The sequence below is a fragment of the Myotis davidii genome, unplaced genomic scaffold (genome assembly GCF_000327345.1).
Source record: "Myotis davidii unplaced genomic scaffold, ASM32734v1 scaffold64, whole genome shotgun sequence".
NCBI lineage: Eukaryota > Metazoa > Chordata > Mammalia > Chiroptera > Vespertilionidae > Myotis > Myotis davidii.
In genome coordinates, this window is record NW_006296226.1 from 2,945,708 (window position 1) to 2,964,077 (window position 18,370).

An 18,370-nucleotide genomic window follows, 5' to 3' on the forward strand; every position below is an offset into this window, starting at 1 on the left:
CAGCAGACCTGTAGGCATCTTGCAAGCAGCTGTCTGAGCATCATCCATCACCCAGGTTGTACCCCCTCCTCCCATTGCCTTGGTGATGGAACTTCAGTCCTGTCAGTACCATTCTAAAGCCTGCCTCGTATAGCCAGTAGAACGAGTTTTTTGCCTAAAGCAGTGTTGCTCTGTGTACTAAAAACCCAACTTAGGAAAAAGAGGGAGGGAAGGAGGGATAGAGACACTGTCTGACTTCACAGCTGTGAGGAAGTTTTATTTCACAGCCATGTCTCTGTTCCCAGGCCAAGAGTGAGTGTATTTTTGGTGGAACTTAAAAATAACTGGATGAAAGGATCAGGTCACCTATTACCTGGGGGAAAGCGTTTCTAATTTAAATATTGTGCCGTAGGAGGAAGTAATCTGGGTTATTCAGAGTGTGGAAACCTGGTTGCACAGAAAGCGCCTGATGTTTGAATAATTTGGGTCACACTGCAGGAGCCAAAGAAGTCAAAGTTGGCAACAGACATTGTCAAGAGGTAACAGCCAGCGTGTGATGGGCAAGTTGGGAAGCTGAGAACACAGCAGGCATGAGTAGAAGCTTCAGCTTCATGCTGTCCTTCTAGTGAAGGACATCTTCTTGGTGTCCCTGGGCCCAGCCAGATCTGCGAAGGAAAATGCATTCTTTCTGTCCTGATGCTCCCAGCGGTAGGCCCCCGGGAACCCTGTGGGGGAAGAGCACCCTGCTGGCCACCGCCCCAGCTGGCCAGGTGTTGGGACCTGATGAATTTTCTGTGCAAACTTAACAGGCTTCTAGAATCTCACCTGTGCCGTGGACTCTGTGGTGCAGGGAAGGAGTCCCAGCTTTTTTCCACGGTATCTGTTGCGATGACTGGGATTTTAATATTTTGTCATCAGAGCAAGGGGGAGGGGGACCTGCCTCAAAGGCCAGTCCAGAGGGCCAAGTCCCTGGACTGAGAAGTAAGTCAGCACCACCTTTCTAGCTGGAGGGTCCTGCAGGTAGAGCAGAAGGTAGAAGCTGACACTAATCTCCAGGGAGCCTGTCTCTGGCCAGTTCTGAATAAAGAGAAGAAAGAGGTCTTTGATGTCAAGTCATGAGTCTCACGTGACTTCTAGAGAGTCAAGTGTGCAAATGGTCACCCAGAAAGCCAAGTGCATGGTCTTTAAAGCCATCCACCTGGCGTTTTCCCTGGCGTTTGGAAGCCGCCCGTCACTGAGCATACCTCTGGGAGCACTAGGCTAGGAAGGACTGGCCTTCAGATCCTGGCTGTTCCTCTTACTGGCCAGGCGATCCTGGGAAAAATCCTGGACGTCTCTAAATCTCTTATTCTAATGTTTGGTTTGTTTAAGTAGAATTTTTAAAGTTATTATGGATTTGAGAGAGAGGAAGGAAAAGGGAGAGAGAAAGAAGCATCAATGATGAGAGAGAATCATTGATAGGCTGCCTCCTGCACGCCCCCTACTGGGCATGTGTCCTGACCAGGTATTGGCCTCTTGGTTTATGGGTTGACGCTCAACCACTGAACCATGGCCGTCTGGGCGCTTTACATAAATATTAAACAAACACATTAGCGTCAGCAATGGCAGCTTCAGACACAACCTGGCGACCAGGTTATAGTAAAAGTGAAACAGGACCATCAAAGGGTCTGGGCTGCCTGTCACTACTTGAGCCAACTAAGCAGGGACAGGGTTGATCGCGTATGAACGTTTGTTCCAATAATGCCGGCAGTATGAGAGCAGCAGGTTACTTTGAATATCTGCTCTGCGCCGCTTCCCCCCAAAAGCCAGCTGCTCATGTTGGGTAGAAGGACAAAACTTACATGGGGAAGCAGCCAACAAAGAATAGGTATGTATTAGATCAAATTCTGGCGCTCATGCAGATATTTATTAAATACACGTTTGTAAAAGTACATATACAACTACTGTCTCTAACCTCAAAGAAGTCTCAGCTCTGGTATAGACGCTATTCATAGAAGGTTGGAAAATATGTCCAATCCACACATTGGAACACCATCATTTTCTAACTTTTCATTATGCTAATTGACAAGCCATTAATTTCACAAATGGAAATTCATTTCTCACCTTAATTATGCCAATTAGCCAAGCCTCAGGGGGTCCTGTGGGAGTTAAAGAGAGCTCAACTACTGGAGGAAGGAAGCCGCCTCCTGGGGAACATGGAATTCCAAATTAGATCCTGCTTGACCACTGTTGGCACGTATATTCCCGATGAGGATGGCTGTCTGCTCCTGGAATAGAATTTAAACTAATTTCAGACACACTCACACACACACACACACACACACACACACACACACACACACACAGCTGCATGGCTTTGTCTCTGTCCATGTATTTTTAAAGTAAATGGTAGAGTAGACATCCTGACCAGCTGACAGCTATTCTGGGAAGGCAGGTATCATGCGCCACGCTGTGAGGGCCGCACCTGAAGTGTGAGCAGGACAGCCAGGGATTCCCCACGGGTCCCTTACCACCCTAGGTTTTCTCTGACCTTTGAAAAAGTCCAGTTTGGTGGTTCTTTCATGTCTTCTTGTTTTTGTTTTGTTTTGATTGGGGCATAGTTTATTCCAGAAAGGATTTTCCAGTCCATTGATTAAGTATGTATTTTCTCTGAATCTGGAATCAGGTTCACATTATCTGAAGCACGGAGAAAAGTCTGGCCTTTCTGATCTTCAGAGGGAGCAATAAGCATTTGTTGGTTTAAACAAGACAGCATTTAATGATGTCAGCCCAGACTCCTGCCATATTCGGACTGTGGGATTTCTGGCCCATTTTCATTTACCTGTGTAGTCACCAGTGGCTTTAATCACACCGGGCTATCTTGCATGAAGGCGGGTTCTTCCTGCCGAGAAGAGAACTCAGGAATTTGCTCTTTTGTCGGGCTCTGGGACCTCTGATGCATGATTGTGAATCAGTACTGCAGAGCTGTTTGTTTCTTGGAAGTATTTCTACCCTGATCAGGGTTTAGAGCTTGGAGCTGCTGCTCCCTGAAGAGGATGGAAGGGTCTGGAAGGACTTTCTAAATTGATACCTGTCTTCCCAGAATAGCTGTCAGCTGGTCAGGATGTCTTATGGAAAGAAGAGGAAGAGGCGGGGCACAAGTACCTGGCAGAAAGGAGAGCCTCTGTCCCGTTCACACCCTCCAGTGTCTCAATATAGACTTTTAAATGTGTTGGAAAAGAACAATCTCACATTATACAGGGACTGCAAACTTTGGCCTTCACCAATATTAGCCTCGTAAAAGTCTCCGTGGGATACATCACAGAAGACCTAGCGAATAGACTTCATGATTTCTGACTGAAAGGCGAAGGTAGTCTTTTGACACCGCAAAAATGTGCTGTGGAATTTTGCATTGGAACGGTTGTTGCTAGTTCAGAAAGTATGCCTTGGAAAGAACTGTTGTCATTTTTAAGCTCTAACATTAAGAAAGCTGTTGGGGCATCTGCTCGTCCTTTATCAAACACCGAACTGTGGCGCGTCCAGGACAAAGAGGCATGCTGATGTGAGGAGTCAAACAAGTGTTCTTGGGAAATGTGGAGGAGGGCTCAGGCACTGCTGTCTACAGGAGGGCAATGTGGGCAAGGTTTTCACTTCGCCCGACTAGAATGATTGTATTGCCTTTGGCAGAGAATCATATGTTTTCAAGGTTGGTTCGTGTAGGAGGACTTTCTTTTTACAGTTGGGGACACACAAATACTGCTGTTACATTTGTGCAATAACTCGCTGTGACTATTTTGCAAGACTGGTACAATTGCTATATAATGTCTTGTATTTTAGAAGATACTTGAGTATGTCTTCAAATGATCTGAGTCCTAATTTACTTTTTTTTAAACTTAAATTTATCTAAGTTTTTATTTTTAAAATAAGTTTTTATTGATTTGAGAGAGAGAGAGAAGGAAGGGAGAGGGCTAGAGAGGTAGCAATATTGATGAGAGAGAGACATCGATCGGCTGCCTCTTGCACACTGCACATTGGGGATGGAGCCCACAACCCGGGCATGTGCCCTGAGCAGGAATTGAACTGGGGAACTCTTGGTTCATGGGTTGACACTCAACCACTGAACCACGCTGGCCAGGCCCTAATTTACTTTAAAAAAAAAAAAATGGGCCTAGCATTGATTGAACATTCTCTGGACGCCACCTGGTAAACAAAAGGGAATCTGTGAAATGGACCGGGGCAGGTACTGTCACCACCACAACATGAGCATGTGGAGCCTTGTTGGAAGGGAAATCTCCATTCAAAAGGACTTGTCACTGTTGCTTCAGTGTCCCTTCCTATTAGTTACGAGTTAATTTCTCAGTCGTCCCATCCATAAGAGATGTGGTGTCTAACCCTGTCTTTCATTTCCTCTTTATTCCAGAAGCCTCCCCAGCTCTCCGAGGATGATATCTGGCTAAACCACGAGAGGGACAACTGTAGTGCCAACCCCCTGGATGCTGTGATCAGCCCCCTTCCCTCAAATCACAAAAACATGGAAATTGAGGTCTCTGTGGCAGAATGTAAAAGTGTTCCTGGAATCACCTCTGCTCCACATTCCATGGACCACCCCTCCCCTTTCTACTCGTCCCCCCACAATGGCCTCCTCGCTGATCACCACGAATCTCTGGATAATGATGTGGCCAGTGAGATCCGATATCTAGACGAGGTGCTGGAGGCCAACTGCTGCGATTCATCTGCGGACGGAACTTACAACGGCACATCCTCCCCGGAGCCTGGCGCAGCCGTCCTGGTGGGCAGCCCGAGCCCACCTGCCCACACCGCCGTCCAGCCAGAACCCACTGAGAGAGCAGCCGGCAGGCAGGTGCCTCCTCACATTGAGCTCAGTCAAAGCAACTCTGACACCATGGCGGAGGGTGACAGAGCCAACGGCCACTCCCCTGACCAGCCCCGAGATCTGCTGGGGGACAGCCTGCAGGCACCCGTGAGCCCCAGCTCCTCCACCAGCTCATGGTGCTCCTCCCGAGATGGGGAGTTCACGCTCACCACGCTGAAGAAGGAAGCCAAGTTTGAGCTGCGTGCCTTCCACGAGGATAAGAAGCCCTCCAAGCTCTTTGAGGACGACGAGAAAGAACAGTACTGTGTCCGAAAAGTGAGGCCTACGGAAGAGATCCTGGAGCTGGAGAAGGAACGGCGAGAACTCATCCGGAGTCAGGCCATGAAGAAGAATCCTGGCATCGCGGCCAAATGGTGGAATCCGCCCCAGGAAAAATCCATCGAGGAGCAGCTGGACGAGGAACATCTGGAGTCGCACAAAAAGTACAAGGAACGCAAGGAGCGCCGGGCGCAGCAGGAGCAGTTGCTGCTGCAGCAGCAGCCCCCGCCGCAGCTCTGCACCGCCCCCGCCTCCGCTCGGGAACCTTCCGGCACGACCGCCAAGACGAAGGAGGACATCGTCACAGAGCAGATCGATTTCTCTGCCGCTCGCAAACAGTTCCAGCTCATGGAGAATTCCAGGCAACCATTGGCCAAGGGCCAGAGTAACCCCAGGCTCTTCTCCATCAAGCCCTTCTATAGGCCTCTGGGTTCAATCAACTCAGACAAGCCACCGACCTTCTCGAGACCAGCTTCCCTCGGGGGTCCTGCAGAAGACGGTGGCACATCGGCGGCCAAGGGGCAGAAAGCCCCCTGTGCCCCGGAGAGCCAGTCTCCGGGAGGAGGCCAGGGCAGCGCAGCTCCTCAGGGGAAGGAAGGGCCCTACAGTGAGCCCTCCAAACGCGGGCCCCTGTCCAAACTGTGGGCAGAGGACGGAGAGTTCACAAGTGCCAGGGCCGTCCTCACTGTGGTCAAGGACGACGACCCTGGGCTTTTGGATCAGTTTTCCAGGTCTGTCAATGTCTCTCTGACCCAGGAGGAGCTTGACTCTGGTTTGGATGAGTTGTCAGTGAGGTCCCAGGACACCACTGTCCTGGAGACCCTGTCCAATGATTTCAGCATGGACAACATCAGCGACAGCGGGGCCTCCAACGAAACAGCCAACGCCCTCCAGGAAAATTCACTGGCTGATTTTTCTCTGCCCCAGACTCCCCAAACTGACAACCCCTCAGAAGGCCGAGGAGAAGGCGTCTCCAAGTCCTTTAGTGATCATGGTTTCTACTCCCCTTCGTCCACGCTGGGAGACTCTCCGTCGGTTGATGACCCCTTGGAATACCAGGCCGGTCTCCTGGTTCAAAATGCCATTCAACAAGCCATAGCCGAGCAAGTGGATAGAGCTGGGTCTGGAACCAGCAAGGGTGGAGCAGAACAACAGAGACCCAAAGCAGCTCTAGAGGAAGCCAGGGCTGGGGCTCCTCGCTCCGAGAAGCCTCAGAACATGTTTGAGCCACCTCAGGTGTCCTCTCCTGTTCAAGAGAAAAGGGATGTATTACCAAAGATCCTGCCTGCCGAAGACAGGGTGCTCAGGGAACGGGGACCCGCCTCCCCACCGCCTGCGGTGCAGCCCAGTGGCCCGATAAACATGGAGGAGACCAGACCAGAAGGGAGCTATTTCAGCAAGTACTCGGAGGCCGCAGAGCTGAGAAGCACAGCCTCGCTCCTGGCCACTCAAGAGTCTGACGTGATGGTGGGGCCCTTCAAGCTGAGGTCAAGGAAGCAGCGGACTTTGTCCATGATCGAGGAAGAGATCCGAGCAGCCCAGGAGAGGGAAGAGGAGCTGAAGAGGCAGAGACAAGTCTTGCAGAGCACCCAGAGTTCCAGGGCAAAGAACGCCTTGTCGCTGCCCTCCCGAACATCGTGCTACAAAACCGCTCCCGGTAAGTGAAGCGCCGCACACAGAGGCAGGTGTTACCGGTTGATTTCAGCTCACAGGTATCTATGTGGATTCTCCTCTGTGCGTGGCTGGAATAAGTGTCCAGGCTACACAAGCACGGGGACTTCAGCATTTGGTTCATGCTACGGGAGTGTCAGAGCGTCCTCTGGAGGAATCCTGAGCCTGGATGGTGTGAGCCATTCCCCAGAGGAATGGAACGCAGTAGGTCTGTCTCATTATTCTGCTCTGGCCTTGGTTTAGTGCAAAGGATTGTTCTCTTTTATTTGAAGGGGCTGCTTCTTGGCAATGGGAGTGACTGTGTGGGGCCCATGTGGACCGTTGGAGTCAACAGCTTAACCCTTAGTGTCCGTAGTTAAATCAACCCATCTGATTTGGGGGATGTGCTCTACTAACCCCTTCTCATGCGAGGTCCCTTTCCAACAATGACAGTCATGACTTGGTGTTGCAGAGTGACCCAGAGAAGATGCTTTTGTCCGTCTTCTATATGATTGGCTTTGCTTTTCATCCTCACAAAGCAATTACTTTGGAATTAGGGGTGGTCTCATCTATTCATGTTCTGTGATCCATTTAGAGAAGCTGAGTTGCTAGATAAAAAGGCAGGTCTTTCATCCCCTCTCATTGCCTGAGCAGTCCCTTTCTTGAATACTTTGTGTAGATGTTTGATGCTAATGATATGGTAATTATTATTGCTACCATTATGAGTAACAATGTAGACCAGTAGCTTTTATTTCCCATTTGGATATGATGACAATTGCAGACCCACACATCCTATCATAGAGAGATGCTGCAGACAGTGTGGCCTCAGCTAGTCTGTGAGGTGTTTGTTATGGGACTCTGCTGACGTAAATACTGACAGTGAGAGTAAGTTCTGGAAACTCTTGGAGCAATTTGACATTGTCCTCAAATCCAAGTGTGGGACTTTGTAGTTTTAAAAAGTATTGGCCCGAAATAGACTGGGGAGGAGAAAACTGTTTCTTCACCAGAAATAATTTAGAAGTATTACCCTAATGTGTATTTTAAATCTTTGTTGTTGAAAGTATTATATATGTCTGTTTTTATCCCGCATTGACCTCTTCTAACAGTCCTTCCAACTCTTAATCCTATCTGGACACTTGGCTTCCATCAAATCTACAATGATGCAAGGGAACTCTTTTTGTTAATAATTTTCAACCAAAAGAAAAGTTCCCAAGTTTAAATATCTTTTTTTATTCTGAACGATTTGGGAGAAATCTATGTTCTTGCTTTTAGCTTCCCTCTTTCAAAGATGGAGGATGATAAGGTGTCTATTTTTAAAAGGATATAGTCATTTCCAAAGAACAATTATTAGAACAAACATCTGGAAGTCTTATCTTACTGGTTCTGATGTGCTGTTTAAAGGAAGGAAGAAGTTCTACACAAATAGGGTTTGTGTTACATTTGTTCATACAGAGGTGAACAAGGCAGTTCCTGCCTTTGGGGAACTTAGAGTTCAGGAAGAAAAACAACCCCAAACAGAGGTGGAAATTTCATGGCAGAGAAGCACGGAGACCCTTGGAAGCACACAACACAGAAGACCACCTCACTGGGGAGAAGTTTCTTGGGAAACTTCTCCACTTTGAGCTGAGGGAGAACTCAGGTTCAGGGGGTGCAGGAAATTATTCCAGGAACAATTTCTGTAGGAAAAGCACCTATCGAGGCCCCAAAGGAATAGAGAACACGGCACATCTGAGGTGTTTCTAGAAGGTCTGGGTGGGTTGGAGGAAGAAATCTAAAACAAAGCAAAATTGATTGGAGCCAGACAACATTTAGGTTTTGGATGTTATACTTTATCCCTTGGCCGGTCGGAAGCCAAGGAGGACTTTCAGAAGGGTAATTATCTCCACACAGCTCCAAGCTGTCCTGCCTTCATGCGTGAACTGATGGACTCGAGGTCTTCCTGCTTTTTAGTGAGTTCATTCCACCGGCTTCTATTGAGCTCTTCCTCTGAGTGAGCACTTCTGAAGGCATGCCGCCAACTCGACAAAGGACATGTGTTAGGTGAGAGAGAGGCCATGCTCCCAAGAAGGAACACACGTGCGCCTCCCGTGCATGGTACTTAGAAGTAGAGCGTAAAGGAAGTGCTCCAGCCGGTGTGCAAAGCCTGATTTGAAGGCGTAACCCACTCACTGCTGGAAGACTCCCCTGAGGAGGGAGTCTGGGAGGACGACCCAAACATTGTATTGAAGTTAACAGTGTAGACCTTTTCAAACGTCTTTTCAAATTTAGGGTGTCAGCAGACAGTTCTCACTATTATTAGGTTTCCTGGTTTCACTTCCAACTTCTAGGCCTGACAGAGAAACCCAGATACCTAGGTGAATAGTTTGGGGGGAGGAGTGTTTTTTTGGTTTGCTTTTTTTTTTTTTAAGTTTAGTTTTTGAAATAGTTTCTGTTTCCATGCCAGATGTTAATTTGATCTACCAAGCCAGAGAAGTTGCCAGATAAGGGGAACATTATTGAGCGTGGTAGAGGAGAAGGTGTGGTATTGAGTCCCATAACTTAGAGCGTCCATCTCTTTTAATATGTGGAAAGATGTGATAGTGATATACCTATTATAAAAATAAAATTTCCAAGCAGTTTGAACTTCTGTTATCAGTTTGAATCACAGTGCACATGTGATGATTGTTACACTATTATAAAGATTATTGGCTGGGTCTCTTTTCTTTCCCCTTCGTTACCTTCAAATATCAAAGGAAAAGTTCTAGAAAGAAAAAAAAAGTTGATGTCAGCACAATATTCACGAAGCAGAGCTTGGTGACTCGTCCCATGTGTAATATCCCAGTGAGGGGTATGTCTGCTGCTGTATTTCCTGACATTCTCTGGTGACACAGCCTAATCATGGCTATGACTTACCAAGACCTTAAAGCTGTGACCTATGCTAGTTATTTCACACACATTTTCTGTTGAATCCCATAACAGGCCTCTGAGATTTAACACAGATTACCCAAACCCTTGAAGCCAGATATATTCAGATTTCTTATTTTATTTTAGAAAATCCATAAAAATGTATATTCTGTTATTTAGAAAAGCAATGCAGTGCATATACTGTTATGTAACACACCGAGGTGGGGGGTGGGGCAGCACGCCTCATGAAATCCGATTTCTGCCATAAATCTTAAAAAGAGTTGGTTATATTAAGTGGGGAAAAATAAAGGCTAAGAAGAACCTCATGCTGCTTCATGTCAGGTTTTGCTGCCAAATAAGTTATGACAAAACTTGGTTTTCAGAGCTTTTCCTGGAGTTTGGAATTGTGCATGAGGGATCGTGGGCCTGTAACAGTATTTCCTTTTCTAAGAATTAATATAGAGCCCAGAGAGACTAAGTCACTTGGTCGAGGTCACCCAGTTAGGAAGTGGCAGAGCCAGTTCAAACCCAGGTTCATTTGACTCCAGTCTGTATTTTGTCTACACCCTTTCTTGCCCTCTGCTGGACCCGCCCCATGCCCTTGAGGCCCATGAGGTGTGTGGTAACAGCTCTCCTCTCCACCTACAATGATTGAGCTGTTTCCCTCTCGGCCCTCTCCCAGTGCTAAGGCCTGGCCCTGCATTTCCTCGGTCCTTCTACTGTGGCTCTGGAATCCTCTGCTCACAGTGGCCAGGGTGGGTGAGTTTGCTTCAAGAGGTCATGAGACTGTGGTATCCCAGTGACCCAGAATGGTTCCTTTGGTTTTTTTGTTTTGTTTTTTAGAAGTAAATCCCAATGCTCCAAATTACAATAGGCCAAATTGCTGGTGCTGCCCAAAGATCTGAGCGATGGCGGCGGGGCTAGCACAGCCCACGGCAGCCCAGCGTCTGACCTGGTTGTTCTGAGTTCTTTCTGAAAGTTCCTTCCCCAGAGGGAAGCTCAGCCATCCACTCCTCACAGGCTCATCCCCTGAAATCTTTGCAAGCACTGGGTACTCAAGCAAGGAATCACTTTCTTAATTTGAGGACGAGCAGGGATAGGAGTTTACTCCATTAACTGACTGTGTTGAAAGTGGGCCCAGGTCACCTGAGTTAGTTCAGTGGTGGTCTTTGGCTCTTGGAGATGATTGATCCTTCTGCTTGGACCAGAACCTCCCTGAATTTTATTTCTCTGAGCCCCCAAAATATGTTCTTTTTTTTAAAAAAAAAAATGCTATTTGGGAAGGAATGGGTAAGAAAAAGCTAGAGTGAAGCAAGGGGTGAATGAATGAAATGAAATGTAATGAATCAGGACTTCTCAGGTTACAGAATTCAGTTATTTTTGGACGTTCCATTCAGTGGTTTGAAAAGGGCAACTGCCATGGTTGAAGCTGCAGCCTCAGTCCTGAGAAGGCCCCTGTCCTTTCTTCCGTGACAAAACTGTGCTGGTGGCTTCTGGGAAATAGAACTTCGGAAAGTTTTCTCACCAGTATAATTCCCTTCTACGAGCGGGTCCTGTTGTCACTGCTCATTGTGCTGGGTCTTCTGATACATCCAGGGGTCTGGGCTGGCTCCCAGGGGGGCCTATCCCTTGCTGGGGACACCCCATGGTGTCCTTGTGGCTTGCCTTTTACCCCACGTACCAGGTTAGGAGATTGGCTTCTGAAAAGACAGACTTAACCCATGCAAAGAGAGATGCAGTCTTGAGCTGAGAAAGAAAAGGATGAATCAAAGGACCGAATTCTTGCCACATCCCTGCTTTACGCCTGGTAAGAAATGTGAGCTAATCAAAGCCAGGCTGGGGAACAGGATGTCCCGATGACGGCTGGAGTTCAGGGAGGATATGAGTGTGCCTCTCACAGCCGTGGTGATTGCTGTGTTCCCTACGGAGCCTGGCATTTCAGATCCGTTTGATCTTGTGAGTAAGCTGCTGCATACGGGGTGGAGTGGAGAATGTGAAGGACAGGCCATTAGATCCCCAAGGAATACATTTATATTTCGTGTAAGGTGTTTCTCATGAGCTTGAAGGAAAGCATCAGACGTTTCCCAACACGTGGATGCATCTGACGTGAGAGCTATCCTCCATTACTCAGATATAAATGCACACTTTACGTGAAAAAGCTGGTCAAGAAAATTATGGACCTAAATGTGACAGCCACTTCTCTGGGATTATATCCAAAGCTCAAATCCTGACTCCACTGCTTCTAAACCTCAGTGTCCTCACCAGTAAAATTCGAATAAAATAGCACCGGCCGCATCAATCGGTTTGGACAGTGCCTGGCACACAAAAGGCTCCCAGAGTTACTATGGTGGTGGTGGTTGTTAGTTACCTATCTGCTTTAAGAAAAGGCGTAGACCACCTTAGCAGGATTACTTATGAGTCACTCTCCTGCCACTGCAGGAGAAATTAATGGCAGGATATGCATTATAACATTGCTTTCTAGAAGGGATTTTTTTTCACTGTTACTTAGAATTAAAGTTTCTCTTACAAAATCTGAGTTCAGAAATTAGTTTTCAATAGCCAACTATGATTTCAAAAAAACAACAAAGTCCACCGTTGAGTGCATTGGGTGACAATAAAATGACAAGTGTTACCATAAAAACATACCCCTTTTGTTTCTTTTTCTTTTATGGGGAGTGATCCTCACACAGCCAAGCCCACCCTGTTGGTAGAGATGTGTTTAACAAAAGATCTTGGAAAGGGAATTACTATTTACCACGATTTCCATTCTCTGATTTCAGAGAATATAGGGAGAGGGAGAGAGAGATAGGATAGAAGCATCAATGATAGAATCATTGATCGGCTGCCACCTGCATGCCCCACTATTGGCGATTGAGCCTGATTCCCAGGCTTGTGCCCTGACTGGGAATCGAACCATGACTTCCTGGTTCATCCGTCGACCCTCAAGCACTGAGCCACACCAGCTGGCCGGGCCACTTTTTAGGCTTTCTGTTTCAATTAAATGTTTTCTGTGTTGGGCTTCCCCCGGGCGGGAAGCAGACCTCTTTCCTTCTAGTGTTTGCGTCTTCCAGTTTTGTTCATAAAGGCCCCTATATCAGCAGCTCATCGACACCCAGCTGACCTTTAAGTAATGCCATTGGGGTGTTTCTCCAGGCGGGGTGTTTCTCATTCCTGAGCTCGGCTTCTAATGTGAAGATTCAGGTCACCTCACCGCGTTCTCCCACCGCGGGGCCTTCAGTGGATGAAAGACAGGGACCAGCTCTCGGAGTAGGGGGGCCACAGCTGCCGCTGCACAAGCCACGCACACGCACACCCACACTCGGGGTCTGACAGCAGGATCTTCCCTGGGAGAGGAAATGAAACTGCAAATGCAAGTCTGATCTCATTTCTCTCTGAGCTCATTTCAATGACCTGTGGGCCATTTTTGATGTCTGTCACCTCGCCCCAGGGCTGGGTAAAGAAAGGTCATCATGGAAGGAGGTCTGGGCCCAGGCATGTCATCTGGTGGGCGTCTTTGTTCGCTTCAGTTTGTTTTTTTAAATAGCATTCCCTACATGAGTGGGTGCTGCCTTTTTCTTTGCTTTTGAAAAAGTGTAGAAACAAAGGCTCTTTGAATTAAGATTTCAAGACACCATGGAATATAATCATCACCAAAATCCTCATGTTTGACCAAATTAATTTTCTCAACTTTTGGAACACACATTCTTGGCTCTTTAGAATGGAGTCCTGTTCCTACAGGAGGCGTGTTTGGGCTGACAGGGGTGGCAACAGCTGTGTTCTGAGGACATGCAGCCCTCGCTCAGGTTCCCTTGGGTGGGAGGACCGCGGATTTTTCTCCCTGACTCGCCAGCACGGCCTGTGGCGGATGCCCTAGGGAAATCTGTCATGCTTGGGAAGTCCAGAACTGCAGCCAAGGCACGGCTTGCTTTCTCAGGCCCAGAAGTGCTTTAACTGTTCATAATAAATAAACAGGAAATGCAAATTCACATGTCCTAGTGTCCTCTTCCACCCGTGAGAGACAGCACTTACTGATTTGGAGTGGAATTCTCTGCTCCTGGGTCTGCCTCTCAGTGCTGCCGCCGGAGGGCCCTGTGCTGGGCCATGCTTCTCTGAGGCCCCGCGGAGTGTCCGCTCAGCAGCCCTCCTGGTGCGTGCTGCCTGGCGACATGGGGAGGCTTGTGGATCTGTCTGTTTAAAGAAAGCAGCTCTCTCGACTTTTCTGAGCATGACTATATTTTAAAATTAATTCATGCTTATTGTAGGGGAAAAAATTAGAGAATAATGCTAAAGTCAAAGTGACTCTAAATGCTAACCCATTGCCTGCCTTGTTTTTTTTTTCTTTCTGTGCACATATGTGCATGAACGTAATATCGGGTTTACATTTACAGTCATTTCCTATTGCTGCTGTGACAGATTACCACAAATACAGCAGCTTAAGACAACGCATATGTATTATCGTATAGTTCTAGAGCAGGGGTGGGCAAACTTTTTGACTCGAGGGCCACAATGGGTTCTTAAACTGGACCAGAGGGCCGGAACAAAAGCATGGATGGAGTGTTTGTGTGAACTAATATAAATTCAAAGTAAACATCATTACATAAAAGGGTACGGTCTTTTTTTTTCAATAGTTTTATTCATTTCAAACGGGTCATAGTTTGCCCACGGCTGTTCTAGAGGTTGGAAGTCTATGATGTGTCCTGTATGGACTGAACTTTGTTCCCCTGCGAGCCCCCCCTCCAAAAAAAAATTCATATGTTGAAGCCTTAATTGCCAATGTGGATGGGATCTGGAGATGGATCCTTTCAGGAGGCAATTAGTGTTCGATGAGATGAGGGTGGGGTCCTCATAATGGGATTAGTGCCCTTATAAGTAAAGCTGCCAGAGAGCGCAATCACTTTCTCCGCCAGCGTGAGGCCATCTGCAGGACAGGACAGTCCTCACCAGAGCCCAACCATGCTGGCCTCCTGACCTCAGACTTCCAGGTCCCAGAACCATGAGAAAAAATGTTTCTTGTTGCTTAAGCCACCTGGTTGGTGGTATTTTGTTAGGGCAGCTCAAGCAGACTAAGATAGTGTCTTTCCGGGCTAAATTCAAAGTGTTAGCAGGACTGTGTTCCTTCTAGAGGCTTGGGGAAAGTTTATTTCCTTCCAGTTCTAGAGGCCACATAAATTCAAGTCCTTTTGCCGCATAAGGCAATGTATTCATAGATTTGGGTTTAGGCATCTTTGTGAAAGCCATTATCTTACCTACTCTTGTTCGCCTCATGCTGATGGGGTTTGTACCGGGTGCCATGCACACACTCTTGCTTTCTTTCTCACAGCTAATAAGAGGTGAACCAGGGCTTTGAACCCAGGGAGTCCAGGTCTGGAGCCTGCACTTTTAAAACAACTGCAATATATCTGATTTTGTAACCTGGTGTTTTGTTTTGTTTTTCTCTTTATATATTTTGAATAGTGTCCCATGACCCTAACTTTTTTTTTTAAATCTGACTAAAACATGATTTGTAATGGCTAACTATATATTCCATTGTAAAAGTGAGCCATGTCACTTTTAACCATTCTCCTGTAGTCAGATATCCTGGTTGTTTCCACATATGTAATTACTGAAAAATGCAATGGTGAAAGTTTTTTAGGCCCATACTGATTTGCTGAACTAGCGAAGTTCCTTGGGAGCTGGTTAAGTGGTATAAACTAGAAAAAGGTATTCCACAGGCGTTTCCTTAGGTTGTAATAGGGATTCTGTGAAGTGAGGTTCTCTGGTTAAATAAATGTGAGAAATGCCATACATCCGTCCTTGAATTGGAGGTTCCCAAACATATTAGCACCAAACCCTAGGTGAAGTCCTCTGGTAAAGAAACCTCTCTCTCCCGTTTTTAAAGCTTTCTTTAACCTGTGCTGTGCCCCAGGCCTCTGTGACCAGTGGCTCTGTTTGCAGCATTGAGTACTACCTTACCGAACTTAGCTTTGGACATAGTTTTGGAGACACAGCTCTGGAATCATCCCAGCCAAGTGGAGCTGCTTACCCTCAAACACCTTTAAAAGCTTAGTTTTGGAGACATGGTCTAGAATCATCCCAGCTAAGGGAGCTGCTTACCCTCAAACACCTTTAAAAGCTTCAGTCTAAAAAGTACTCTAGATGCAATAGTTTGAGCAAAATCATGTTTATAAAATTAACTCGAAACTGTTTTCTACCCTCCACTCAGAATTCCAGCCTCGCTTTGGTTTGTTCTGCTGGTTCCTCTTGTCATAGAGCTCACGGGTACCTGCCCCCTGCTCTGTCAATATCAGGTGTCAGCCTTTGGCTAAGACCACCTGGTCTGCCCCGAGTCTGTGTGACGCTTTCCATTCATGTTGTTTCCCAGGAACCATGACTGGGGTCCTTCAGGAGAGCTGTTTTGTAGAGTGTTCAGCCAGGATGTTTGTCATTGAAAATAGAGCTCACTTTCAGCTGTCATCAGCTATTCAGCCGTTCGCCAGGTGAACAAACAAAAATGAGAGCACGTTTTGATGAGGCCAGTGGGGATGGAGCCTGGAGGTGCTGGGGAGGTGCTGGGTGAGATGCATGACGATGAGCACGGGAGATGACCCATCACTGTTTGGGGATCCTAACAGGGTATGTCCTCAGGGCTAAGACATTTCTAGGGTTCCTGAGACCATAGACAGGGATGAGCTAGACTCTCCAGGCCTGAGGCACAGACCATTTGAGTCAATTCATGTAATGATCCCAGAGGCCCAACAACGGTGGTGTCTGGGGTGTCCCACGGGGGAAGAACATGAGATGTTTTTTCAGCATCCTAATTGCAAGGACTGTTGGCTGTAGACTTCTGAGGAAGAAGGTGGGTGAGGAACAGGTCCCGCTACAGCTTTGTAGCTGTCTGTGTGATTCCTAACATGGTTAGAATTCCAGTGCATGGTTTGAACTAGACGGGGGTAGGGGCTGCAGAACACAGGGCCCAGCAGAGAAGCCTGGCCAGGGGGATGGGGCGCAGTGTCTCCTTTCTTTGGGGACCTATGACAGCTCCTCCGGAGGCTCTGATGTGGGCTTGGCTGTTTGAATCTCTCAACGACTCTCTCTTTAGAAGCAGCTGCTCTAAACCTGCTAAACCAGTCTTTCTTTGCTGTTACGCATGCGCCCTCTAGTGTCTATAAGTGGTAAAAACTTGCTCTAGGGACCAATACAAAGACGTAATGTCTCTAATGTTAAATGGTTAACCACTTCTCTATACTAACCCTTTGCCCTCTTTGCAATTCTCTTTCAGCCTACATCCATCAGTGTCATTTAGGCATAATCAGCATGATTTGGGTTCCAGACCAGACCTTAACTCTGATTGCTCACAGCTAATGTCACTTGGGCTGGCATTAGCATCTGGGCCTCCATGGTCTAAACCGCTCACAGACGTCCTGGCATCCACCTTGACTACACCCCAAGGTCATTGTGAGGATCGAGTGACGTGAAGCCTGTTAATAAAATGCCGTTTGCATGTGGTGGTTGTTACTTCAAAGCCACTGAGCCTGTCATTCTGTAGACCAAACTTGTTTTGAGTTCATGTGCTTTGGCGAAGACACTTAAACTCTTTCCTCAGATCCGCCATGGGGAACTCTGCCCCCATCCGCAAGCGTTGAGTCAGTGGCTGCTGTGTGTATGTCATCATGTCCTAATGGTTCATTCAGCAAACGTGAGCTCCTACCACAGTGGGTGCTGCGATCCAGCGGTGACCGGGACGGACCAGGTCCTGCCTGATGCAGCTTATATCCAGATGAACTAAGGGGTTCATAAAGGATTGAGAGGGTCCCTATCCTTAGGTGACTTTGCAGCTTGCTTGAGAAGAGGAGCTAAAACCACCAGATAGGATAGAAGTCAGCACGTGAAAACGGCTTTCACAGAAATATAAACAAAGCGCCTGAAGCAGGGGCCTGACCGTGGTGTGTATGAAAGGGTGAAGGCAGGGAATATAGACTGTGCTTTCTAGAAGTTTAATGCTGGGGGAGTGGCTGAGGGGAGGTAATTTGGACGCTTAAGCGGTCAATTGGAAAATAATGACGACCAACCTTGGCAGTTTGGAGTTTATTTCTAGTTCTAGAAGAATTGCACCCACAAAATTGCTCTTTCTCATTCTAGGGACATTATTCTTGGAGATTCCAAGTAAATAGTAACTGGGCAAGTTGGATGCTTGCTGTTCTAAATGTTAACTTGGTCCTTATCCCAAGTGTCTGGGGTAGGCTGCTCTTATCACACTCACTTTGCATGAGATTCCAAGTAAATAGTAACTGGGCAAATTGGATGCTTGCTGTTCTAAATGTTAACTTAGTCCTACCCCAAGTGTTGGGGTAGGCTGCTCTTATCACACTCACTTTGCAGATGGGGGACCTGGGATAGAAAAACAGTAAGTGACTCGCCCAGGGTTATTTGGCTGCTAAGCACTGGATTCAGACCCACGCAGGCTGGCTCCAGGCCTTGCATGCTCACCTCTGTGCTAAATTGTTTCTAAACCTTCATTTAAAAAGTCAATCTGAAATTATAGAGACCTATCTTAAGTATGCAGAGGTAATATTACCTGATTGATTTAAAATATTTCAGTCTTGGAAGGAAGGAAGGAAGGAAGGAAGGAAGGAGAGCCCAGAAGTTCCAATCAAGATGGCAGAGAAGATAGAGGCTGCACTCATTTCCTCCCATTACCACATCAAAATAATAACTAAATTATAGCACAACCAAACTGAATTACCATCT

General features: G+C 47.1%; 1 protein-coding gene across 11 annotated transcripts in view; it reads left to right on the forward strand.

The window, feature by feature from the left end:
* Positions 1 to 18,370, forward strand: part of AKAP2 (A-kinase anchoring protein 2) — a 317,252-nt gene that overhangs the window by 284,490 nt on the left and 14,392 nt on the right. For 10 of the 11 annotated variants that reach the window (XM_006771163.2, XM_006771165.2, XM_006771162.2 and 7 more), the window contains one exon: positions 4,379 to 6,767. In XM_006771163.2, coding sequence (XP_006771226.1) covers positions 4,379 to 6,767 — 2,389 coding nt within the window. Of the gene's footprint in view, positions 1 to 4,378; positions 6,768 to 16,901; positions 17,145 to 18,370 lie in introns of those variants that run through there. The other variant, XM_006771167.2, reaches the window with a different exon arrangement.